Consider the following 27,610-nt stretch of genomic DNA (forward strand, 5'->3'; position numbering starts at 1 on the left):
TGCTTAGCAAAACAAAGGGAATCAATGGAAAATTCTCCAAGGTACAGCAATAGCGTTCAGAGATAGAGGGCACAACATCAAGAGATCGCATACAGAGAGAAGGAACAATGTTCAGAGAGTGTGTGGAGAAAATTGTGTAATGTCTATAGACATTATCCAGAGCACAAGCATCTAGACACAGCATCTAAGAGAGATGTACAAAGTCTACAGGCAGTGTCCAGAGAGAGATAAAGAGATGCACAGTGTCCAGACAGAGCAGGAACAATGCCCAAACATGTGGCATAGTGGTAATATCAATGGTTTAGTAATTGAGGAAAGCCAGTCTAATATCATGAGAATGTGGGTTCAAACCCCACCACAGCTGATAGTGAAATTTGAATTCAGTAATTTAAAATAAATCTGGCCTAACCATTGTTGTTTAAAAAAAAAATCATTGTTACCTGGTCTGTCCCTCTGGGCAACAACTCAGGATGGGCAATAAATGCTGTCCTATGAACAAATCTTTAAAAAAAATGAGTCATGGTGTAACTTTACAAAACATTCGCTATGCCTTAACAGGCAATCGGGTCCATTCTGAGCACTGCACTTCAGGTTTTAGAGGGGGAATATGGCCTCCAGAAACCAGTGACTTCCATGCCAGGGATTGCTTAGCAAAGATGGAGCAGTTCTCTCTTGAGAAGGTCAAAAGAAGATTTGATAGAACCTTTAGTGATTTGACAAATAGTTAGGGAGAACCTGCTCCCATTGGTGGAACAGTCAAGATCCAGAGATCGGTGATTTAAGGCGATTGGCAAATGACAGAAAGGAGGAGATACGTTTATGCAGGAACTGGTCTTTTATCTGGAATGTGCTGCCTCAGATGGAAATAGAGGCCAATTCAACTGTGGCATTCAAAAAGTTTTATTTTTTAAATTCACTCATGGATGTGATATGAGCGGAGCCATTTATTGTCCATTCCTAATTGCCATAGGGAAGGTGGTAGTGAGCTGTCTTCTTGACTCACTGTAATCCATTTTGTCAAAGCACACTCACAAAGCCAGTAAGGAGTCAGTTCCTGGACTGTGACATTGAAGGAATGGCGATATATGTCCCAGTTAGAATGGGGTGTGGTTTGGAGAGGGACTTGCAGGTAGTGATAGCTTCTGTCCTTGTCATTCTAAATGGTAATGGTTAAGAAGGCATTTTGCATGCTTGCTTTCATTGCTCAGACCTTTTAGTATGGGAGTTGGACGCATGTTGAGGTTGTACATATTGTTGACGAGGCCTCCTCTGGAGTATCATGTGTGATTCTGGTCATCCCGTTACAGGAAGGATATTATTACACTGGACAGGATTCAAAAAGATTTACTAGGATTTTGCTGGGGTTGGACAGTTTCAGATAGACTGTAAAAGCTGGGACTTCATTCACTGGAGGTTAGGAGGTTGACCTCATTGAAGTTTATAAAATCATGAGAGGCATTGATAAGGTGAATGTCAAGGGTCTTTTCTCTAGGGTGGGGGAATTCAAAAGTAGGGGACATATCTTTAAGGTAAGAGGAAAAGACTTAAAAAGGACATGAGGGCTGACTTTTTTATACTATATGTTGTTCATATGTGGAATGAACTGCCAAAGAAAGTATTAGATGCAGATACAGTTAGAATATGTGGGCCAAGTGCAGGCAGGTGGGACTACTTTAGTTTGGGATCATGGTTGGTGTGGATTGGTTGGACCAAAGGGGATGATTCCATGCTGTATGAATCCAGTGGTTGAGGAATTTGGATAATTGCATAATCATCTGAAGAGAAAGAAATGTAAAGATTATGGGGAAAAGACAAGGGAGTGGAAGTTGATGAACTGTTCTTACAGAGATGGGCCAAATGGCCTCATTCAAATGGCTATAACCATTCTGCGATTCTAAAGCACTTTCTCTGGTGTTTGTAATGAATTTGGACAATCTCAACATAATTCCTAAGGGGGGGTTGAGCACACAATGTGAAATCTGCGTTATCCTCCTCTTCAGCTCCATTTGGGATGGTGTGATAGACTATTCGCAACATTTAAAACCTCAAATTGAAAGATGAACGAATAAGTTGTGATAAATTATTTGTTTACAATGGGCATTAATGCTGCTTGTTATCATAGAACAGAGAACGGTACAGCAAAGGAACGGGCTCTTCAACCCACGATGTTGTACTGAAAATGACGCCGAATTAACTAATCCCTTCTGCCTGCCCTAGTCCATATTCCTCCATTCCTTGCATATTCATGTGCTTATCAAAACATCTCTTAAGCCCCCAGTCATGTCTACCTCCACCTCCACCTCCACCCTGGCAGCACGTGTAACTACTCTCTGTGTAAAAAAATTGCCCCTCACATCTCCTTTGAACTTTCCCCCTCTCAGCTTAAATACATGACCCCTAGTATTAGACATTTCAATTCTAGGAAAAAGATTCTGACGATCAACTCCAACTATGCATCTCATACTTTTATAGACTTCTATCAAGTCTCCCCTCAGTCCCCACTGCTCCAGAGAAAACACACTCAGTTTTTCCGGTAGGAGCAAATGACTGCAGATGCTGGAAGCTGTACTAAAAATAAAAGATGCTGGAAATGACAGCAGGTCAGACAGCATCCATGGGGAGAGAGCAAGCTAACGTTTTGAATCTAGATGACGCTTCAGCAGAGCCAAGTTTTTCTAGCCTCACCTTCGAGCTCATACCCTCTAATCCAGGCAGCGTCCTGGTAAATCTTTTCTGAATCCTCTCCGAAGCCTCCACACCTTTCCTGTAATGTGGTGACCAGAATCGAACACAATTTTCTAAGGCAGAACTAAAGTCTTATAAAGCTGCCACATGACATCCTGACTCTTGTACTCAGTTCCCTGACCAATAAAGACAAGCATGCCACATGTCCTCTTTACCAACCTATCTGCTTGCATGGTCACTTTCAGGGAGGTATGGACTTGAACCTCAAGATCCTTCTGTACATTAATGCTGTTCAGGGTCCTGCTATTGACTGTATAAATTTCCTTAACATTTCATCTCCCAAAGTGCAGCACTTTACACTTATCTGGTTAAAATTCCATCTGCCATTCCATTGCCCAATTCAACAACTGATCTATATCCCGCTGTATCCTTTGACAACCTTCTACAACTCCACTGATCTTTGTATTGTCTGCAAACTTGCTAACTTACCCATCTATATTTTCATCCAAGCATTTATTATATCACAAACAGCAGAGTCCCAGTACAGATCATTGCGGAACACTGCTAGTCAGGGACCTCCAGCCTGAAAAACACCCTTCCACCACCAACCTCTTTCTTCTTTGGGCAAGCCAATTCTGAATCTACATGGCAAAGTCACCATGGATCCAATGTATCTTAATCTTCTGGATTAGCTTACCATGAGGGACCTTGTCGAAAGCCTTACTGAATTCCATGTAGACAACATCCCACTGCTTTGTCTTCATCGATCACCTCTGTCACCTCCTCGAAAAATTAAATCAAGTTAGTAAAACATGACCTGCCCCTCACAAAGTCATGCTGAATGTCCTTAATTAGGCCATGCTTTTCCAAACGCTTGTAAATCCCATCCCTAAGATTTCTCTCCTTTAGCTTCCCAAGCACCGATGTGAGGTTCACCAGAGTTTGCTGGATTAACCCTATTTCCCATCTTGAACAGAGAAAAAAAACATTAGTTACTCACCATGCCTCTGGTACTTCTCTGGTGGCTAGCAAGAATACAAAGATCTTGGTCAAAGCCCCAGCAATCTCCTCTCTTGCCTCTCGATAACCTGGGGTAGATACCATTGGGCCCAGGGGACTTATTCACTCTAATACTCTTCAAGAGATCCAACATTACCTTTTTCTTGATCTCACAAACCTCCACTATACTCCATCTCCTTCTCCTGGGTGAATATCAATTCAAAGTACTCATTTAGGATCTCGCCCATATCCTCTGACTCCAAGTACAAGTTCCCTCCTTTACTCTTGAATGGTCCTACCTTATCAAAACATTTGGTTTGAAACACAGTGTTTTGGGTGAAGACTTTAGGAGGTTGTCTGATCTGAGCTGAAAGTGCTAGTGTCCAGAGAAAAGCACAGGGTTTCAGTCTGGATAATGGAAAAAATAGGCAAAGGATTTGCAGTTTGCAATGAATCCTCACTGCTCAATGCAGTGCTATCTTACATGACTGCTATGGTCAGCCAGTGCTACACATTCTCATCACTGGCTGCATAAATTATCAAGGAATATTGATGAATGTGGTGGCAAATGGAAGGAGCAACAGGAATAAAGAGTACTGGACTAATGGTAAGATTCTTAGTGGTATAGATGAGCAGAGAGATCTCAGCGTCCATGTACATAGATCCCTCAAAGTTGCCACCCAGATTGATCGGGTTCTTAAGAAGTCATACAGTGTGTTAACTTTTATTGGGAGAGGGATTGAGTTTCAGAGCCACAAGGTCATACTGCAGCTGAACAAAGCTCTGGTGCAGCTGCACTTGGAGTACTGCATACAGCTCTGGTCACCGCATTATAGGAAGGATGTGGAAGCTTTGGAAAGGGTTCAGATGAAAGTTACTAGGATGTAGGCGGGAAGGTCTTATGAGGAAAGGGTGAAGGACTTGAAGCTGTTTTTGTTAGAAGAAGATTGAGAGGTGACTTAATTGAGACATATAAGATAATCAGAGGGTTAGACAGGGTGGACAATGACAGCTTTTTTCCTCGGATGGTGATGGCTAGCACGAGGGGACATAGCTTTAAATTGAGGGGTGATAGATATAGGACAGATGTCAGAGGTAGTTTCTTTACTCAGAGAATAGTGGGGTGTGGAATGCACTGCCTGCAACAGTAATAGACTTGTCAGCTTTAATGGCATTTAAATGGTCATTGGATAAGCATATGGATGAAAATGGAATAGTGTCGGATAGGTGGGCTTCAGATTGGTTTCACAGGTCGGTGCAACATCGAGGGCCGATGACATCAAGCATTTGAGTGTTGCATCAAGGTGCCTTGGCAAAGCTGGTGTCAGTGGGATTCTAAAATTCTCCAGTGTCAGCAATAGTGTCCAGAGGGAGAGAGATGTACAATGTCCACAGGCAGTGTTCACACACAGAGAAAGAGGGAAAGAGGGAGAGAGATGTACTATGTCTAGAAATAGAGGGAACAATGCTTAGGACAGTGCCCAGACAGAGAGAGAATAATGTCCATAAAGGGAAAGAGAAATGTATGTTCAGAAAGAGATACACAATGTCTATAGACATTATCCAGAGAGATGCTAAATGAGGATAGAGGAAGGATACAATGTACAGAGGCTGTGTCCTGTGGGCAAAGAGTACACTGTCCAAAGACAGAGTCCTGTTATGAAGTTGAAGGTGTGTACTAAACCTTTAAGAGAGAGTGAATGCAGGCACCCGTCATGTGAGTCTCAGAGTGTACAGGAAAATTGTAAATATGTAACATTTGGCTGTGAAGCAAATACCTGACTTTTGGTTGCTATGTTTTCACAAGAGTTCGAATTTAACCAATCAGTTGAAATTATACTCCAGGATACTAAAACCCACTCGAATTTGAATTTTACTATTTTGACAACATCGAAGCAATGAAACAATCTGCTGTTTTGAATATAAAAGAAGCAAATATTTTGATATCCAGAGAGAGCACCAACTGCCGTTGAGAGACTGCCCAAAAAACACTATCAGTGAAATGTACCTTTTGCAACAGAAGATTGAAGATGACCCAGGGGACTCTACAAACAGAGGAAGACAGACATTGGAGATGACAGCTGCTTTCTGGTTTTGAAAATTAAGATAATGTAATTTTTAATAGGGACTTTTATTAGATCAGTGCATTACTATAGAGTGTGAGGTAAATGGCAAACATTTAAGAGAAAGGAGGCGTAGAGCTGTAAATGGTTGTTGTTCAATGTTCACGTTTAGAGTTAAAGGATAAAATTGATACTTTTATCTTTAAATAGTGGAATTTGGGTAGTTCTCTGTCACTCATACTTTAACAGATTACAAGGTGAGGTGAACTTTTCTGTGTGTTTGGTTTAATTAGCAAAAGGCTGCCACAGGGTGTGGTGGAGGCTGGTACAATTGCAACATTTAAAAGACATTTGGATGGGTATATGAAGAGGAAGGGTTTGGAGGGATATGGGTGCTGGTAGGTGGGACTAAATTGGGTTGGGATAGCTGGTCGGCATGGACAGGTTGGACCGAATGTGTACATGCTGTACATTTCTATGACTCTAAGGGTTTACCAGCATGTTGTAAAAGTCCAAAGAGAGATATATAAGGTTCAAAGGTACTGTCCAAAGACAGAATGCAAAGAGAGACGTGCAATGTCCAAGTGCAAAGAATAGAATATCCTTTATTGTCATGCATATTCCAGGAGTAAAGTGAATTTTTTTTTACAATGGCTGCCTTTAATGGGACCATCCTAGATATATACAAATGTTGGATGGAGTGTCCCAAGGTGGAAGATGAGGTGTTGTCCCTCCAGGCATCAGGTGGTTAGAATTTGGTGATGGAGGAGGTCCAGGACTTGCACGTCCTTCATTGAGTGAGGGGGGAAGTTTGAAGTGTTTAGCCACAGGGTAGTGAGGTTGATTGGTGCATGTATCCCGGAGATGTTATCCGAAACATCACCTCATCTTCTGCCTTGGGACTCTCCAACCACACAGGATCAATGTCGATTTCACCAGTTTCCTGATCTCCCCTTCCTGCTAGATCCTCGATTATCCTAGATCCAACCCTCCAGCTCTGTACCAGCCTCTTGAACTGTTCAACCTGTCCAATTTCCTTCTCAACTATCCGCTCCACCCTCCACTCTGACCTATCACCTTCATCTACCTATGGCAATCCCAGCTACTTTCCCCTAGCCTCATCTACCTCCCATTTATCTCTCAGCCCCCTTAGGCCTCCGCCCTCATTCCTGATGAAGAGCTCATGCTTGAAATGTTCACTCTCATGCTTTTCCAGCACTACATTTTTTGTCTCTGATCTCCAGTCCTTTCTCCTAGATACAATGATCAGACAGAGTGTCTGGAGATAGAGAACAACGACAGGCACAATGTCTGGAGATTGTGGACAGCGTCTGGAGAAAATGGACAATGTCTGGAGGCAGCAGAAGGTGTTTGGAGACAGTGGATAGGAACAATGTCTAGAGACAGTTAATTGAAGACACTGGGCAAAAATAATAGGTATTGTCTGGCTACAGTGGACAGAAACAATGGCCAGTGTCAGCAAACAGTGGTCAGTGGTCTGGAGACAATGACAAAGTCTGTGGGCAGTGTCTGGAAACATTGAGCAGAAATAGTGCCCAGAGACAGTGGGCAGATACATTGGGCAGTGTCCGGAGACACTGAGCAGGGGCATTGGGCAGTGTTCAGAGACAGTGGGCAGTGTCTGGAAACAGTGGCCAGAGGCATTTGGCAGTCCGGAGACAGTGGCCAGAGGCATTGGGCAGTTCTGGGTGCATTGGGCAGTGGCCAGAGGCACTGGGCAGTGTCCGGAGACATTGGGCAGGGACATTGGGCAGTGTATGGAGACAGTGGGCACAGACATTCGGCAGTGTCTGGGTGCATTGGGCAGTGGCCAGAGGCACTGGGCAACGTCCGGAGACACTGGACAGAGGCACTGGGCGGTGTCCGGAGACATTGGGCAGAGGCTCTGGACGGTGTCCGTAGACAGTGGGCAGAGGGACTGGGGGGTGTCCGGAGACACTGGGCAGGGGCACTGGGGGGTGTCCGGAGACACTGGGCGGTGTCCGGAGACACTGGACTGGGGCACTGGACGGTGTCCGGAGACACTGGACGGTGTCCGGAGACAGTGACCGTCTTCATTCCGCTGGTTTTGAGAATTTTGTCCTTGCCCGGAATCTGCTGCAGCAATGAGTTTGTGCTTATAAAGCATGTTTAAAATGTAGGATAGTATTCCCTGACACCGAAAGAGAATGAACAGGAATGATAAACAGTTTCTAGGGGGTAATTTTTGGATAAAAATTATAAACCTCGCACTTTGGGCCCGGTCAAGAACCACGTGGCCCGTGTCCTCACCATCATGGCGCCTGCGACGCGACTATCACGTGATGGAGGGGGGGCGGATCGTAAAGTGAGGCGGCCACACTGCTGTAAAGTGTCGTGAGGTCGCTATGGTTTCCCGTGGTCAGTGAGTGTGGAATCGGCCCGGGGGCGACGGACGGATCGTTTTCAACCCGATCGTTTACAGAAGGACGGAAATGGACAACTCGGGAACCGGAGGAGGTTTACGGGCCGGGTTCGGCCTCTTTAGCGGCGGCGGTGGCGGCGGCGCTGGCTCCTCGTTGCCAGATTATTCCCAGCCCGACCTTTCCCGTGTCCCCTGTGAGTAAGAGAGCGAAGCCTGCGGCAGTAGGCCCCAACTCCACAGCGCCTAATTACACTAACTCCGTCCGGATGATCTTAACTAGTACAACCAGCCCCTTATACAGTTCTCTCAGGACGTAAAATAGATTGTAATGGGGAACAAATTTGGATTTGATAAAGTACCACGAGAGGTTGTTACGCAACGTGAGGATTTAGTGACCACACTCTGGTCCTTGTTCATGTTCAGATTGTCCTGCTTTCCACCCTTTCTCTTTTTGTCAAATATAACTTTGCCCGAGGCAAGATAAAGTCTGCGTGAAATGTCATGCTTCCTACAAATAACCATCCTAATTGCACTGTGTTGAGTGAAGTGGACCCCAGCTCTACCTGATGTCTCCAAGACCATCTTTTTGGGGCATCAGTGGCTGATGGTCCTCTTTAAATGATCGGTGGGATAGCGTTGTTCCCCCTGTTCGGGCATACAGCGGGGGATGTCAACATGCAGGCTTCACAACTTGAATTATCCGGTGTCCGGGTACTTGCTGTTGGCTCGTCAATCTTTCGGATATTTTCTAATCAACTCGTATGCTCCAATCAATCATTTTCCAGTCACCTTGAATTTTGAAGAAGAGTTGAATTGGATTGGAAATGTTAACTGTGTTCCTGAATCCACAGATGTTGCCAGACCTGCAATTGCTACTTTAATTTTAGATCTCCCAACAGTATTTTTGCTTCATCCATGTTGAATGCCTCCATACATTGAACCCCTATTATGGTAGGAGAAAGTGAGGACTGCAGATGCTGGAGATCAGAGCTGAAAAATGTGTTGCTGGAAAAGCGCAGCAGGTCAGGCAGCATCAAAGGAGCAGGAGAATTGACGTTCTCCTGCTCCTTTGATGCTGCCTGACCTGCTGCGCTTTTTCAGCAACACATTTTTTCAACCCCTATTATGGTCCCAAATTAACTTTACACCTCCTTTACTAACCTTTTACACCTGTAAAGGGGAATCCAAAACCATTCTACCTTTATGTAAGTCTCCTCTTGTTCTGTTACCATTTTCAATAAGAGAGAATCTAGACAATCCCTTTGATATTCAGTTGCATCATTCCTGAGTCATTGACCAGAAATTTAGCTGAACATGCCATGTAAATTTTCTAAACGGTGACACTACTGAGCCCTATTGGTACCTAACTTCCCTTTTAGGTAAGCAGCTGTTGTGACAATCTGATTAAGGTGGGGAGCTGGGAATTGTGTGAAAGAAAGAAACTAATGTGCAAGGTGGTACTATAAGATAGAAAAAAGACAAAGGACATTATTGGAGCTTACCTTCATCTTTGCTGTTTTCAGTAACTGGAATGAGCCCTTTGTCTCCGTATCTGAACCTTGATCCTCGATATTTGATCCAAGTAAGTAGAAAATGTTGTCCTTTTTAAGTATTCTGGGCTCCAATATACCTGTTTGAAAATCTTTCATGGGTGAAATGAAAGACTTTCTGATGTTTGTAATGTGGTGTGAAAAATCAGTTGTCATTCTATGCACGGTGACTTAAAATGGTTTGCAAGTCTGTGCTTCACTGTAGCATTTGGTACTAACTTTCACTGTGTGTTTTAGACTTGCATGTTGTGTCTATGCTTTCTTATATTAGAATGTTGTATGTCTATGCTTTGCTATGTGAACTTGTGCTGATACTTTGTGAAAGCTTGCCCTCCTAACATGAAGATGAAGTGGCTTTCTCCAATATATTAAGCCTGTATGTTCGGGTGATTCAGTAAGTTCGTGCAGGTAGGTTTAAAATAGGGTTCTACCAAACCAACTGTCAAAGCCCAGGTAATCCAATTCTGTTTCTGTTACTATTTCTTCTCTGAATGTGTGGTAGTTTAGAAAATAATTGTTCTGAATGCTGTTCCATATGAAGTTCTAATATAAATATCAAAATCTGTCGATGTTGGCATCTTGAGGTGTGCTTGGATTTACATGTGGAGTGGCATTTAAACTTCACCCAAATTCTTTGAATAATTATCTATGTGATTCATGAACGCATAAGATTGAACAATCCTAATTTGTGCCTCTAGGACCTGATTTGAATGCATCAGTGTCTCTGGGTTTTGATATGAAGTAGTTTACGGGGCGCCAGTAATCTGATTTCTTGTCGATCGCAAATTGTTTATCATTTTATGTTAAAAGAAGTTCTGTACTGCATTTCACTGTATTTTGCTGTATTATTCACAAAGATGCAAGTGACAAATCATTCAATTCAATTCTTTGGCAATGACTGAGTATTGTTGAGGCTGGAAGGTTGAGTAAAGGATTCTGGAGTAGAGTGGTGCTGGGAAAGCACAGCAGTTCAGGCAGCATCCGAGGAGCAGTAAAATCGATGTTTCGGTCAAAAGCCCTTCATCAGGAATACAAGCAGAGTGTTTGATGAGTGGAGAGATAAATGAGAGGAGGGGAGAAAGTAGCATAGAGTACAATAGGTGAATGGGGGGTGGGGATGAAGGTGATAGGAGGGTGGAGGAGGGTTAGAGAGGAGGGTGGAGTGGATAGGTGGAAAAGAAGATCGATAGGGCTGGTCATGGGGATGGTGCTGAGCTGGAACTTTGGAACTGGAGTGAGGTGGGGGAAGGGGGAATGAGGAAACTCTTGAAGTCCACATTGATGCCCGGGGGGTTGAAGTGTTCTGAGGTGGAAAATGAGGTGTTCTTCCTCCAGACGTCGAGTGGTGAGGGAGCGGCGGTGAAGGAGGCCCACGACCTCCATGTCCTCGGCTGAGTGGGAGGGGGAGTTGAAATGTTGGGCCTCAGGGCGATGTGGTCGATTGGTGCGGGTGTCCCAGAGATGTTCCCTAAAGCGCTCTGCTAGGAGGCGTCCAGTCTCCCAGTGTAGGGGAGACCGCATCGGGAGCAACGGATACAATAAATGATATTGGTGGATGTGCAGGTAAAACTTTGGATGTGGAAGGCTCCTTTAGGTGATGGAGGAGGTGTGGGCGCAGGTTTTGCAATTCCTGCAGTGGCAGGGGAAGGTGCCAGGACGGGAGGGTGGGTTGTTGGGGGGCATGGACCTGACCAGATAGTCACGAAGGGAACAGTCTTTGCGGAAGGTGGAAAGGGGTGGGGAGGGAAATATATCCCTGGTGGTGGGGTCCGTTTGGAGGTGGCGGAAGCCGGCAGATGATTTGGTTTATGCGAAGGTTGGTAGGGTGGAAGGTGAGTACCAGGGGGTTCTGTCCTTGTTACAGTTGGAGGGGTGGCATCTGAGAGCAGAAGCGCGGGATGTGGACGAGATGCATTGGAGGGCATCTTTAACCGCGTGGGAAGGGAAATTGCGGTCTCTAAAGAAGGAGGCCATCTGGTGTGATCTGTGGTGGAACTGGTCCTTCTGGGAGCAGATACGGTGGAGGAATTGGGAATACAGGATGGCATTTTTGCAGGAGGTAGGGTGGGAAGAGGTGTAATCCAGGTAGCTTGAGAGTCGGTGGATTTTTAAAAAATATCGGTGTCAAGTCAGTCGTCACTAATGGAGATGGACAGGTCCAGGAAAGGGCGGGGGATGTCAGAGATGGTCCAGTTAAATTTAAGGTCAGGGTCCAGGTTGAGTAAAGTAGTTGGGATGTCATGATATAGCTGGACATGACATTGGTAAGGCCTCTTAGAATATTGCATTAAATTCTGGTCATCTGTCTATAAGAAGGATGTTGTTAAACTGGAGAAGATGTAGAAAAGATTTACAGTTATGTTGCCTGGGCTGGAGGGTTTTGAGTTGAGTTAGAGAAAGCTTGGGGCTTTTTTTTTCCTTGGAGCATTGGAGGCTCTGGCTTGAGCTTGTCGAGGTTCATAAAATCATGAACCGTGGTAGGGTAAATTGCCAGTGCCTTTCCCCTAAGGTGGAGAAGTTCAAAAGTAGAGGACGTGGGTTAAGGTCAGAAAAGCAAGCTTTTTAAAAAGGGAGCTGACGGCAGCTTTTTAACACAAGTGACGAGTATATGGAAGTGGTAGAGGCGGGTTTGATTATGACATTTTAAAAACATTCGGACAGGGGCATGGAAAGGAAAGATTTAGAGGGATATGGTTTAAATGCTGGCAAATGGGACTAATTCAGTTCAGAAAACCTGATTGGCATGGACAAGTTGCTGAAGGGATTGTTTCTGTGCTCTTATCAGGATAACTGATAAGAAATGATGTTCTGATTCAGGCGGTGATTGGGATGTGTTACTGTATGTCTGATTTTGCTACTCAAGTAGCAAAGAAAGAGCTGCTTTGTACATCTGGTCTGTTATATGGTTTATGGGCGGCACAGTGGCACATTGGTTAGCACTGCTGCCTCACAGTGCCAGAGACCCGGGTTCAATTCCTGCCTCAGGCGACTGTGCAAACTCCACACAGTCATTCTCCCCATGTCTGCGTGGGTTTCCTCCGGGTGCTCCGGTTTCCTCCCACAGTCCAAACATGTGCGGGTCAGGTGAATTGGCCATGCTAAATTGCACATAGTGTTCAGTAAGGGGTAAATGTAAGGGTATGGGTGGGTTGTGCTTCGGCGGGGAGGTGTGGACTTGTTGGGCCGAAGGGCCTGTTTCCACACTGTGTATTTTAATCTAAAAATCTAATCTAATATTCGAACTGGATACTTGAAAGGGTTGGAAGATAGAAGCTGATGTACGTTGAGCCTGTTTTCTGAGTGTAAAACATGGTGCAATGCTCCCAGGTTTTATAGTGGGGCAGCTTGTGCCTGAATTCTGCTAAATTCAATAATTCCTTTTTTTTTAATGGCCTAGCAAGTCACTCAGTTCAATGGCATTTGCAGTGGTCTCTACCTCCATTAAAGAATAAAGAGGAAAGAAATTCCTGGCAGCCACCTAAAACTAGTATTTAACTCTTTTTAATTCTCCCTCTGCCAAATTAGAATGCCCTTGATGATATGCGTGCTCCATCCAGCTTTCCATTGCGTCTGTTTGTCTACCACCAAAATTTCCTGTCTTCTATTCTAACCTCCACTGTCCCAACACCCATTGTTGAATGTTAAGCTGGAATCAGCAAGAATGTTTCATGCCAATCTGAAGGCCCATTGCCAGCCTGAGACCTACTCCGAGATTTGACAAGGATAAGGCAGCGTGAAATCCATCCTACTGAAATGGTCAAGCTGCATTTCCAAAGGTGGTGATTTCAGGCCGATCTTGAGCTTTAGGTTAAGGTGACCAATTTTACAATTAGATTTTCAAGCGAAATTTGATAAGGTGCCACAATAAATGCTACTGAATAAGGTACTACTGAGCATTTATGGTGTATGGCATGTTACATTAGCATGGATAGAGGTTTGGATGATACAAAACAGGGAATTGGGATAGATGGTTCGTTTTCAGGTTGGCAGACTGTAACTAATGTGGTGCCACAGGGCTCCGTGTTTTGTCCTCAAAACCTCTTATGGAGTTCTCTGCCTGAAGGGAAATCCAGTTCACAGCCAACTCTGCAGACAAGGAAAGGATGTGTGTTTTCAATTCCACCTCACTGGGGTGGAGATTGGTGACAAAAGCATGATTTGCAATCTAATTCATATTTAGCCAACCGACTCCTCAACATACATGCATGTTGTAGCCTGGAGCTATAAATAATGTTCATATAGACTTTAAGTACCTGGTTGACTTGAATCCATTCTGCTGTTTCCACCTGCCATAGTCATGTGTTAGTTGATAATCAATCGTAGCTGTTATGAATGCATGTCCGTAAGCCATTAAGGCCTGGAATAGGGCTCCAATCAGAAGCTCAGTGTTGAGATGCAGGGAAGCTACTACTGCGCCACAGAATCTTCTTCCTCAGTTATTGATGACCTGTAATAATTTGGATTAAGCCAAATATGTTGGTGATATGATAGATAGGAAAGCAAGTTTTGAGGAAAACAGTTTCCAGAAAGATGTAGGCTGAATGAGTGGGCAAAAATTTGCGATGGAGTATATGAGAAAATACAAAATTATCTACTTTGGTAAGAAGAATAGAGAAGAAGAATATCATTGAAATGGAGAGATTGCAGAATGATGCAGTATATAAACCATTAAAATCTTGGCATGTTGCAGTTGTGCAGGGCATTGGTGAGACCGCATTTGAAGTATTGTTTGGGTTTACTTTGATTATATTTGCACTGGAAGTAGTTCAAAGAAGGTGCACTGGTTTGATTCATGGGTTGAAGAGATTGCCTTGTTATTGTTTCATACAACCTTGAATATATTCAGATTTGTGATCTACAAAAGAATCGAGGGTTATGAGGCAGATAAGAAGTTGGAAGGACAAGCCAAATGTCCCACCATTGGTCATCTCCTTCAGCATTTCTGTTTTCAGCCCTCACCTGGGATTATTTCCTAGTTCATTGTCATCCTTCCATTGAGTGAGCAAATAGCTTCTGACACTTGAATCTGCTACACTGGCAGTTGGTATAGCTCGTGGTTTCTGTGGAACCTACCCGGGCCCCTGTGGTAAAACGTCTTAGGCATCCAGATCCAAGGAGAGAAATGTTTCCTCTCACACAACTAGAGATAGCAGCACTGGGCTAGCAATGGCCCAGACTGCTTTAGATTCCACCAGCCATGACAGAAGGATCTAACTTCAGTTAATAAATGTGGAATTTGAAAGCTCGTCTCTGGAATGGTGATCACCATCATCAATAGTTATGCAAACCTATCTGGATATTCTTCAGGGAAGTAAACCTTCCATCCTTGCCAAATGTGGCCTTCATGTGATTCCACACCCCTCAGCCCCTCAGCCATGTTGTTGACTGTTGATTGCCCTCTGAAATAGCCAACAATTCAATCCAAAGGGCAGTTAGGGATGGGCAATAAGTGCTGACCTTGCTGATCATTCCTACAATTCTGGAAGGGGGGGGAAAAAACACATTTTTAGAAATATCCAGTGTTTAAGTAAACTTCCTTTATTGAAAGTTGTCTGATATTTGCAGTTTCTAAGTGTATGGTTTCAAGTGGGAATCTGTATATTATGATTTATTTATGACTGTCAGTAAGAGTCCATGGTTTGCAACTGTCTGTTTTTGTTGAGTTCACTGTTTAGTGAGTCTTATTATAGTCAGACATACTGTGCCATCTAGAGCCAGAAAATCAGAACACCAGCTACTGGCTTTTGGTCAGTCTTTGGGTTTCAAAAAAAAATTATAACACAGTTACCTGCTATTTGTCCCTATGACACACTAACATTTGCAGCAAGGCCTCTAATTATATTTTAAATAAGCTCAATACTTTAGAATCATAGGAAAGTTACAGCACCAAAACAAACCATTCAGCTCATCATATCTGCACCGCCTGAATAAACTCACTATCCATTCAGCAATATTTGATCTGAGGCTTTGCAGGATAAAGTACTTCAGGTGCAGATCCAGATTCCTTTCAAATGAGTTGAAGGTTTCTACTACAAACAACAAACTGAGCAGCAAATTCTAGACTCCCACCACCCTTTGGGTGAAAATGCTCTTCCCCATGTTATCTCTATTCCAGTTATTTTATCTGTGCCCCGTGGTAATTGATCTCTTCACTGGGAAGAAGGAGTTTTTTTCTGTTCACTCCAATGTAAGACCCTAATTATTTTGTATTCCATTAAATCTCCCTCCACGTCCTCATCTAAGAAAAATGACATTAGTCTATCCAGTCTTTAAAATCCCAAAATAATTTTATAAGTATGTAAGTTAGCTCACTGAGCTTAAGGGTTGAAGCGAGCTAACTTACTTATCAACCTGAACTACAAATCTTCTCTAAGATTGCTAACATTCTTATAAATCTCCCATGTACACTCTAAAGAGCTAATTTGTCCTTCCCATAATGTGGTGACCAAAACCTTACACACCACTCCAGCTGTGTCCTTACCAGTGTCGTATATTGTTCCAGCATTACGTTCCTGCCCTCCTTCTTGCATTCAGTACCTTGCTTATTGAAGGAAAGCATCCTCTATGCTTTCTTTACCATCTTATCCTCCCTTATCTACCAATGCTGTCATCTTCAGGCACCTCTGGACATCTACTTCATGGACTGTAACTTTCTCTAACCCTCTCAGTAGCCTGCTGTTTATTGTGTATTCTCATGTTTTGTTGGCTCTTTACAAATGCATAATCTCACACTTCTCAGATTGAATTCCGTTTGCTATTTTTCTGCTCACTCAGTCAAGCCATTGATATCTTTCTGCAGTCATCTGGCATCCTCTCCGCTATCAACTACCCAATTTTTAGGACCTCTGCAAGTTTCCAGTCACGCCTCTGACATATAAGTCGAAGGGACCCGAATGGAGCCCGGTGTAATACCGCTGGAAACTTCTTTCCAATCGCAAAAATGTCCATTGACTATTGCCTTTTGTTTCCGGTCACTGAGCCAATTTTGGATCTAACTCATCACATTCCCTGCCTATGATATGTTGCTAAGTGCTTTACTGAAGTGTATATAGACAACACTTTTTATCAATCAAGTTACTTCCTCAAATTCAATTTAAGTTAGAAAGTCAATTTTCCCATAAATATACCATGCTGACTATCTTTGGTTTAATCCATGCCTCTCGAAGTAACAGCTAATCCCATTTCTCAATATTAATTGCAGTAATTCACCCATCACTGCAGTCAGAGTGACAGGCCCAAAGTTATTTGGTTTGGGCCTGTTACCCTTTTTGACAAATGGAATAACTTTCACAGATCTGCCATCCTCTAGTACCTCACCTGTATTTGGTGAGATTGTTATTTCAGCCCTGACTTCCTTTAACAACCTAGCGTTCAATATACCTGGCTGATGTGACTTATTCGATTTCAAAGCAGTCAGTCCCTCTAATACTTCTTCTTACACTTCTTTAATCTAATTGTTCATGTTCCTCCTTTTTATAGCATGAATGGAATTTAATTAGTTTTATTGTTATGTACTCAAGGAAGTACAGTGAAAAGTTTATACGTGTCCACTTACAATGGCACACTAGGTGCAAAGATACCTTGGTACAGTTTCTTCAGTTACAAGATCTTGGAAAATAGAGCAATCAAGTGCATCAGCATTGTAGAAGTAAAAGCCCAAACCAGCAGTCTTCCAACCCAAACCATGCTGGCACCCAGACTCCTGTCCGCACCAGGCCTTGGCTACAAACGTGCTGACCATCACCTTGAGCATGAGGCTGGGAGATTGTTCTGGTTACGGCCTCAAGTCAGTCCAAGAGAACGTTATGTCAGGGTGGGAGACCGCTCCTCATCCTGTCTGTGTTGAGGCCAGGAGTTGAACCAGAAAGAAAGAAAAACACAGTGGGACAAAGAGAAGATGAAGAAAAACGGGTGGAGCAGATGAGATGCGGCTGAAGTGTCCTTCTCTGCCTCCATCTTGGATAGTGTCTGGATAGGAATATTTGCATCATCCCTCTCCCCTGAAGATAAGGGCAAAGTACTCATTTAGAATGTTTTCATATCTTCTGCACCCACACAAGTTACATATGTGCATCTCTGGCCCAATTCTTTTGCTGATCAACCTCTTGCTCTTAATGTGCTGATAAAACATCTTTGGATTTTCCTTAGTTTTTCTTGCTAAGCAACTTTCCTCTTTCACTCAAACAGGCCTCCTAGACTCTAAGTCTATGAAAGTGTTACTTTTTTTTTAAGACATTGTCACGAGTTCTATTTTTCTGCTTTATCTTGCTCTGCTTCTGGATAATCAGGGAACTATAGATTTGACATTAATTACCACCTTTTCTTTCAACACTGCCTGTAGCATCTTGCTTTTGAATGTGTCTCTCTTTGGTTTAGCACTGACTTTGTTTGAAAAAGCTATAACTAGTCTACTTTTGCTAGATCATTTGTCAGCTTTATAAAGCTTTTCTTTCCCCCAATTTTGAACTTTGTCATGTTCTATCTTAGATTTAGCATTACTGAAAAGGTCAATTTGTATCATGATCACTGTCTCCAAAATGATTGCCCACTGCTGCTTCATCCACCTGCCTAGCTTTATTTCCTCAAAAAAAATTCTACAATTATATGCTCTCCCTTTTGGGCTTGTTTGTTAACTAACAAGTTATCTGGAACGCAGTTAAAGAATTTTGTGCCTTTCATAGTCTATCCTTTTGATATTATTGTAATTAAAGTTTCCAATTTATTGCCTTTTGTTGCACTTCTAATTCTCCTATTTGAGGGTCTATATAGTTGTGCCTCTTTTTAAAAATGTATTCTATATCATCATAGCTGTGATTATTTTACCCAATAATGCTACACAGCCAACTAATTTATCCCATTGTTATCCTGCCTGAAAACAGCCAGGAATGTTGAGTTGCTGTTGTATCCTTTCAGCCAAGTTTCTGATTGTAGCAATGATATTATACACTCCGTTTGACTTTATTCAGTGTATTCCTTCCTATAACATTAATATCTTTTTAATACTGCTGATTTCTTTGTGCAGACATTTCTTAATGTATGTTACCTCTACCTTTTTAGAGTCAATTGTTAAGTTTCTGTCTCCTGTTCCCTGCTCTGAATTTGACCTCTAGTTGTCATCGAGAAAGTGAGGCCAGCAGATGCTGGAGATCAGAGCTGAAAAATGTGTTGCTGGAAAAGCGCAGCAGGTCAGGCAGCATCCAAGGAGCAGGAGAATTGACGTTTTGGGCATAAGTTCTGAAGAAGGGCTTATGCCTGAAACGTCAATTCTCCTGCTCCTTGGATGCTGCCTGACCTGCTGCGCTTTTCCAGCAACACATTTTTCAGCTCTAGTTCTCCATACCTTTGCAAATTTAGTTTTAAGCCCTGTTAACAGCTCCAGCAAATCTCCCTGCAAGATACTTATTCCAGTTCTGTAAAACAAAGAACTGTGGATGTTGGCGATCTGAAACAAAAAATGTAAATTGCTGGAGAAATTCAGCAGACCTGGCTGTATCTGTAGAGAGAGAACAGTTAATGTTTTGAGTCCAGTGACCCTTCAGTTCTGAAGGGTTGACACTGGACTCCATGTTAACTCTGTTTTTTCTTCTCAGATGGTGCCAGACCTGCTGAGTTTCTCCAGTAATTTCTATTATTTCACCCTGGTCCAGCACGGTGACTCAGTGGTTCGTCCTGCTGCCTTATAACACCAGAGACCGAGGTTTGTTTCCAGCCTTGGGTGACTCTGCAAGCTCCCTCTCTCTCTGTCTGCGTGGGTTTCCGCCAGGTGGTTTGCTTTCCTCCCACAGTGCAAAGGTATGAAGGTTAAGTAATCCAGTGGCTATTGCTTTAGAGGTCCAGCCTTTCATCTCCTATCTAGTTCCCTAAAATATGCTTTTGTGATCTTATCCCCATTCCTACCCAAGTTGTTATTATTAACATAGACCATGACATCTGGCTGATCATCATCCTCCAGAAGCATGTCCTGCTGCTGCTGTGTAACATGGGAGGGTGCCCAGAACAAAAGGTAAAAGCAATGCTAATGGTAGTGGAAGAGAAATAGAGAACTGAAGCATAGGGAGCTACACCAACATGTAAATCAATTTATAAATCAATGTTTTGATATCTGTAGGGGAAGATTGTGGACCATTCTGAGAAAGATGTAACAGGAAATCCAGAGTTTACCAGGCAGTGACTGAGAAATGACAGAAAAGAAGTTAACTCTGCTGAATTTGCAGAAATGGTACTGACTGTCCTGAAGGCTCTGAAGTGCCACAGCAGAAAAATGGTTTTACTCCTTAGCTTTGGAGAATTGCAGCAGGGCAGAAATGTTAGCATGAGAGCAAGAGATGGTGCAAGCAACTGGAGATCAGGGTCATTCTTATTGAGTGGAGGGCAAAGCAGAACAAGTTGGAGGAGACTGTATCACAATACAGTCAGCTGTGTTGAAAATCATTGCTTCACCTGGAAGGAATGTTTGGACTCTGGTGAGGAGGAAGATGGTAAAAGGACAGATGAATGAGGGTGATGGTTGAAGAAGTGTTAGGAGTAATGGATGAGTGAGCCTGGATGTGGTGTCATGAATAGTCCCTGCAGAATGCAGATGGAGAGGAAGCTGTGTTTGTGCACTCTACTGGAGGTGATGGGAATGACGGAGAAAGATCCTTTTTAATGGAGAATCTGATGGAGTAGAAAGTGAGCACAAGGGGAGCCCTTGTTTCTCTAGGTGGGGTGGGGGGACAAGAGTAAGGGCAGAGTACAGGAAATGGGTTGGACACAGCTGAGGGTGCTATCTCCCTTGGTCAGGGTTGTGGCTAGTGGAGGGAGTCCTCAGTTGAAAAGGAAGTTGCACTGGAAGTATCTCTATAGAATCATCAGAAGAGATGTGACAGAAAAAAACTGAGTGGAGTACTTATAGGAAGCAAGGTGCAAGGGGGGCGTTATCCAGAAAACTGCAGGAGGTAGTGAGTTTCCAGTGGAGACTGGAGGCACTCTATTCCTCACATGGAAATGCTGTCGAGGAAGGGAAGAGTCCGAGAGACCAGTTATGGTGAGGGAAGGTTGGAAATTAGAAACAAAATTGAGTTTTCTTTTTCAATTCTGCACAAGAGCAAGAAGCAGCACAATAGTTTTCAACAATATGTCAGAGTTGAGAGAAGCCCTAATTAGGACCGGAGCAAGGAATATTTCACATTACCTACAAAGAGACAGGCATACCTGGGACCCTTGTGGGTATCCATAGCCGTATCCTTTACTTGGATAAAGTAAGGCAAGTTAAGAGAGAAATTATTAATACTGGATTAATGGTGCTGGAAGAGCACAGCAGTTCAGGCAGCATCCAACGAGCAGCGAAATCGACGTTTCGGGCAAAAGCCCTTCATCAGGAAGGGCTTTTGCCCGAAACGTCGATTTCGCTGCTCGTTGGATGCTGCCTGAACTGCTGTGCTCTTCCAGCACCATTAATCCAGTATTTGCTTTCCAGCATCTGCAGTCATTGTTTTTACCCCTAGAGAAATTATTAAGTTGAGACTGTCAGCCAAGAAATGAAAGGTGGTGACAGGTGGGGACTGTTTAGGCCACATGACATGAATGAATAAAAAAGAACAATACCAGCTTGCTAAAGATAGACTCCAAAACAGGAGGTGAAGGACTGTGCCATCTGGTTCAGAAAATCTTGAGCTATCCTTGTATGTAGGGAGCTACACCAACATGTAAATCAATTTATAAATCAATGTTTTGATATCTGTAGGGGAAGATTGTGGACCATTCTGAGAAAGATGTAACAGGAAATCCAGAGTTTACCAGGCAGTGACTGAGGAAGTTAAGTTATCAGGGCATATTATAAAAGTTAAGACTGCTACCCTTTTGGCACAGAATGGCAAGATGTGACATTGAACCTCTTGAAAACATTAGAGATAAAGGGCAAAAAAAATCCGTCTGACAAGTGGGTCAAAAGTGTGGAGGTCATAAATTCTAAACTCCTGGAACAAAATCTAGAGAGACAAGATTTCTTTTCCCACACTCCATTGTTGAGATCTGGAATGCTATACCTGGAAAGATGTCTGTAGTTAATGCCTTAAACAATTCCAAAAAAGAATTAATCATTACTAGAAAAAGAGTTGAATTTGAACCAGAAACTGTCATGGCAGTCCCCGTTTGTTTATTTTGGGAAGAAGGTAAAAGTGGGCTGGAGGGAGATCACCACAGTAGAGGAGGTCAGTGACAGTCCTGGAACCATGTTCAGTGGTAAGATAATGGTCCAGAGGGACATAGGAGATGGCTGATAGTTGGTGCTGAGAGTAGGGGTCAGCACCCTCAACAAGAGATACCTAGACTGTGTATGAAAATATGATCTCCCCAGTACTGTATATTGTAAAGCCTTGGTGTACTTAACACCACTTCTTTATACTTAATCTTGCTCTGTGTAACAGCACTCCATTACCTTAAGTTGCTTTGCCATCTGTTGCAGTTGATTTCAAGCCTCCCCATGCTTTTCTTCAAAGTTTGTATCTTATTTTTATCACAAACTCTGTAATACTTATCTTTACCAGTATTCAGTCTCCTTTCCTATGTATCTGCATGTGGTAATAACCAATTTAAATCATTTCTTAAATGCATTTTCATACCTTTGTCTCTAATTGCCCTATTTTTGTATTGTCGCCCGAAATATTCAGTGTGCTTTCAATATCTTAAAGGCATAAAGAAGTTCTGGTATATTACAAGAGGAGCTGGGAAAAACGAGCTAAAGCCTGACATTTTTAATAGTTGTTGTTCTGTAAGGTGTTGAGAATGGGGATTGTTTTTAATCCCGGATTTTAAAATTAATTCTGTTGTAAATTGCAAATTGTCACCTTTTGCCTTGCTTTCTTTTTCAGGACACGGAGGAGTTTATATTACCAACTGGAGCTAATAAGACTAGAGGAAGATTTGAGCTGGCTTTTTTTACGATTGGTGGTTGCTGTATGACTGGTATGCCTGGCAATTTTGTTAGATCAGTCATAGCTACTGAATAAGCCACAAATTAAGAGCTCTCGTATACTTAGCAACCAATACAGGGATGAATCCTGCCTGTAGATTATGATTTAAATTAGATGAGTAACTTAGATGATGCAAACATGAGAAGTTTTTTTAAAGATTTGTGTTGAATTAGAGTGAAGACGTTTTGTATCAAATTTAGCATACATTGAGTGTTTCATAGGAAAGTGTTGAGAACCTCAGCCTGCAGCAACCATGTATTATCCTCACCAGAGTGTATGGAATCTGCTGACTTTACCATGTGTGTTGTTTCACCTAATCTTTATTATCTTGCTAGGAAAAATAAGGCTGGTCCGTGGAAACGTGTGCAGATGCATATTTTACTGCCACGCCTGCCTAATTGACATTTTGGCAGGAAAAGAAAGTCAGAGGAGTCCATGCAGTTATAGGTGGAAGCTAGGAAGTGACCTGCACTGTTAAGAACAAATCTAAGTTCTTTCAAAAAAAGAAAGAAAATTCTAAAGTTCTGAATAATCATAAATTTGCTTAATCTTAAACTGGCTTCAGTGAGAGTAATGCCTTATCTCAGAATAGTTTCTGATATTTTACTTGTTTGTAGGCTCATAAACAGAGCCCTTATGTATTTGGATGCTTAATGATCCAGTAGAAGGTTCTCTTCACTGATTCTGATCATGTTTTAACTGACTGGGGAATACAGGATGTTTGCAGCTTTAGTGATGTCACATCTCCCAGTAGCTCACTTTGGGCTTAGGTAATTTGATTTGCATTTGATGATTATGGACCTGAAGTGTGGTAGTTTAAAGCTTTTCTTTGTTTCATTAGGTGCTGCTATTGGTGCAGTAAACGGCCTGCGTCTAGGATTGAAAGAGACTCGGGATATGGCTTGGTCAAAACCCAGAAATGTTCAGTGAGTATCCATCCCTTTCATGACAGACAGCCTGCTGTCTTGGAATTTGTAATGGACAGTGAAGGCTGCAAGGGTGTTGCATTTGTGGGAATAATTGATTTTGAAGATCAATGTAAAGCTGACTTTGGACAGGCTGAAGTTGTGATATGTAGCAGAGATTTGAAACCACCTTGTTGTTTCTATCATGTTGAATGAAGCACTTGCTTGACAATCCTCACTACATTCAGAAATTGTTCTCCATGTCCTCAGGTCAGTTGCCTCCCTTTGTCTAATAGTTGAGATGATTTGAATACTTTGTATACCTGCTCTACCAACCTGTTTAATAACTTGGGCCATGCAACTTCATTGACACAAGAAAAAAGCAATCCGCCCGATCCGAAATGAAAGTGGTGTCTGATTTGAAAAGTGCCATTTTGATGTCTATTCTGATGTCTTTCAAGTGCTGAAGAGCGTTCTGGTTTTGAGATTTCTGGTAGCAGCTATAGAGTAAAGGATCCCCTTTGCAGCCTGTGGAGGAAAAAGCCTTGCATACTCCATTTTTCTCTTGGAAATTTAGACTACTTTTGGCAAAACAATTTCAGTTGTTGGAATGAAAAGGGTAGTGTGGCTGTTAAATTGCCTTCAGCCACAAGATGGTGATATAGATTTGATCAGCAAATGTGGACTCTGTTGTAATAAGCTTTGTGCAGATGAAAAGTGTGTAAATTGAAAACTAGCGTTGACTGCAAAAACACATTCCATAAGCTGTGTGCAGTCATTTTGTTAATCTGAATGATGCAGAGCAAAATTTTTGTTTATCTGGCTTTTGCACACATAGCATGTTTCTCTTGATAAACATGACCATATGTGCACATTCCTCCCCTTTTCTGCCTCCACCTAGTAACTTTGCAAACTTAAATTGCACAAATAGTATTATGCTTAAAAAGGCAGGGGTCACCATTTGAGAGCTGGCATGTATCAACATTTTTTTAAAAACTTGTTTTATTTGTGAATGTCTCAAATACAGCAGAGCTGTTGAATTACTTTGTTAATGTAATAACGACTTCATCCATAGCAAAATCCCTCAAACAACGAGGTAGTGGATGTTTAATATTTGTTAAAGGAGGAATGGTGGTTGGGGAAAAAGAAGGACAATATTGTCTCTTCAAGAGTTGTATGTTGGCCATTGCTGAATATCTTTTACTGAAAGACACCAATTTCAGTGCAAAACAGTCATTAACTAATAGAATCACTGTAATGTGAGTGATGCAAATTGAGTTCAATCCACTTTTTGACTCTGAGGCCTGAGTGTGGACTTGCAATAGATTTTATAATATTTAACAAATGGGTTCTTTAGTGGCTGGATAGAATGGATAAGTGAATACTTTGCATCTGTCTTTACTGAGGAAGTAGATGCTACCCAGGACAGGGTGATGAAAAAGGTATTTGGCACACTGTCCTTCATCAGTCAGAGCTTTGAGCACAAGAGTTGGCACATGTTACAGTTGTGCCAGAAATTGGCAACACCACATTTGGAGTACTGCGTACAATTCTGATCGCCCTGCTATAGGTGCGAGATTATTAAACTGGAAAGAGTGCAAAGAACAAAAACAACGCTGTTACCGAGACTGGAAGGTTTTGAGTTATAAGGAAAGACTGAATAGGCTTTGTAGTCTTTGCAAGTTGACACTCAGGTCTCAGAGTCAAAACGTGGGTTCAACTCAACTTGTATCACTCACGTTACAGTGATTCTATTAGTTAATGACTGTTTTGCACTGAAGTTGGTGTCTTTCAGTAAAAGATATTCAGCAATGGCCAACATACAACTTTGAAGAGATAATATTGTCCTTCTTTTTCCCCAACCACCATTCCTCCTTTTTATCCCTGGAGTATAGGAGGCTGAGGGGTAATCTTATAAAGGTTTGTAAAATCACAAGGGGCATAGATAAGGTGAATAGCCATGATTGTTTTTCCCCAGGATAGGGGTCTAAAACTAGTGGGTTTAGGTTTAAGGTAAGAGGGGAAAGACTTTTGAGACCTGAAGGGCAATGTTTTCACACAGAAGCATTGTAATGGGATGAGTTGCCACAGGACGTGGTAGAGGTGGATACAATTACAATGTTTAAAAGGCATTTGGACAGGTGCGTGGATATGAAAATTTTAGAGGGATATGGGACAGGTGCAGCAAATAGGAGTAGTTCAGTTTAGGAAATCTGGTCAGCATGGACATATTGGGCCAAAGGGCCTGTTTCTGTGTAGTGTGACTCTGACTCTAAGTCAGGAATGTGATGGGATGCTCCCCACTTGCCTGGGTGGGTGCACCTCCAACAACACTCAAAAAAAACTTGTCACCATCCAGGAGAAAGCAGCTCACTTGATTGGTAGTGAATCCACAAACATCCTCTCCCTCTGCCACTGATGCTCTGTAGCATCAATGTGTACTATCTACAAACACATTACGGAAGTTCACCAAAGATCCTTAGAAATAACCTTCCAAGCCCATGACCGCTTCCATCTGGAAGGACAAGGACAGCAGATACATGGGAGATCATTAATTTCAAGTTCCCCTCCAAGCCACTCACCATCCTGACTTGGAAATATATTGCTGTTCTTCACTGTTGCAGGGTCAAAAATCCTGGAATTCCCTCCCCAAGGGCTTAATGGGTCAACTTATAACATGTGGACTGCAACAGTTCGAGAAGGCAGCTCACCGCAACTTCTCAAGGGCACCTAGGGATGAGCAATAAATGCTGGCCAGCCAGTGACAACCACATCCCATGAATGAATTTGAAAAAGCAAGAAATGCAGCAAACGATTACTAGGAACTCCTGGGGGCTTCAACTAGTGCAATGGACAGACCCATGACTGAGAAGATGTAATGTGGAGAAGTGTGAAGTGCTGCGTTTTGCAAGGGAAAATGAGAAGAGGCAAAATAAACCAAATAGTATAATTTAAATGGGGCTACAGGACTAATTGGTAAGACTGTTTAAAAATGCACTTTGCTCACAACGGGATCCTGGACTATATAAATTGAAGCATTAAGACTACAAAGCAAAGGGTTCAATCTCCAGTATTTTGCCTAATTCTGGTCACCACGATTTAGGGAACATTGTTTCAGGCAAAGAGAAGCTCATCAGAATGGTACTGGAAATAAGCAGCCTAGCAGTTTTGAACTTTCCTTTAAAGCAAAATAGATTAATGCAAGATTTAAAATTGTGCTCAAAATTGAGAGTTTTGATATAGTAAATGGGAGAAAGTGTCTCCAGACAGAAGTCTCATTATCTAAGATGGATGCACAATCTTGTTTGAAAATACGCATTTTCACTTGGAGAGTTATAATCTAGAATTTGCTGAAAGGCAGTTGAATGCAAATTGTGGTTATGCACTTGAAAAGGAGACTATTGAAGAGTAGGAGAGTGGAACTAATTGGTTAGCAGTTTCAAAGAGCTGGCTCAGACACAATGGACCCTCTGTGTGTTCTATGATTCTGTGATTCACTGGAGAACAAAGAAAGGATGTGCTTCATTGCCTAAATCCTGCCACTAACGGCCTAAGAAAGAAACTGGGACTGTACTGTACTGATGTGGATCTAGCATATCAATCTGAATAATTTGTACTTTCAGACTCTGGTCAGTTTCTAAAAAGTGTGTTAACCGTCTCAAAGGGCTTTTTTTTTCCCCAATAGCCATGAAATGTTAATAAGCTGCCAAGTAACTAGATCACATGATACACCCTGAAGATTTCACTTTGAACAGCAGCCCTTTGTGAATTTTTAATACTTGTCAAATTAAGCATGAAATATGTCATGAATTTGAGATTTGCCAGTTATAAATCAGTTGTTTTCATATATGTAATATATACATCCTGCATATGCACTATTCTAAACTGCAGGAAGTGAGGACTGCAGATGCTGGAGATTAGAGTCAAGATTAGAGTGGTGCTGGAAAAGCACAGCAGGTCAGGCAGCATCCGAGGAGCAGGAAAATTGACGTTTTGGGCAGGAACCCTTCATCAGCCATTCCTTATGAAGGGCTCCTACCTGAATCATCGA

General features: G+C 42.4%; 1 protein-coding gene across 1 annotated transcript in view; it reads left to right on the plus strand.

Moving 5' to 3' along the window:
* Window positions 1–8,112: 8,112 nt before the first annotated feature.
* timm23a (translocase of inner mitochondrial membrane 23 homolog a (yeast)) overlaps window positions 8,113–27,610 on the plus strand; it is a 40,306-nt gene continuing 20,808 nt past the window's right edge. Inside the window, exons 1-4 of the mRNA XM_072583084.1 lie at window positions 8,113–8,345; window positions 9,675–9,733; window positions 22,553–22,646; window positions 23,496–23,580. Of these exons, the coding sequence (XP_072439185.1) occupies window positions 8,222–8,345; window positions 9,675–9,733; window positions 22,553–22,646; window positions 23,496–23,580 (362 nt within the window). The 5' untranslated portion in view covers window positions 8,113–8,221. The remainder of the gene's footprint in view (window positions 8,346–9,674; window positions 9,734–22,552; window positions 22,647–23,495; window positions 23,581–27,610) is intronic.

The sequence above is a fragment of the Chiloscyllium punctatum genome, chromosome 13, assembly GCF_047496795.1.
Source record: "Chiloscyllium punctatum isolate Juve2018m chromosome 13, sChiPun1.3, whole genome shotgun sequence".
NCBI lineage: Eukaryota > Metazoa > Chordata > Chondrichthyes > Orectolobiformes > Hemiscylliidae > Chiloscyllium > Chiloscyllium punctatum.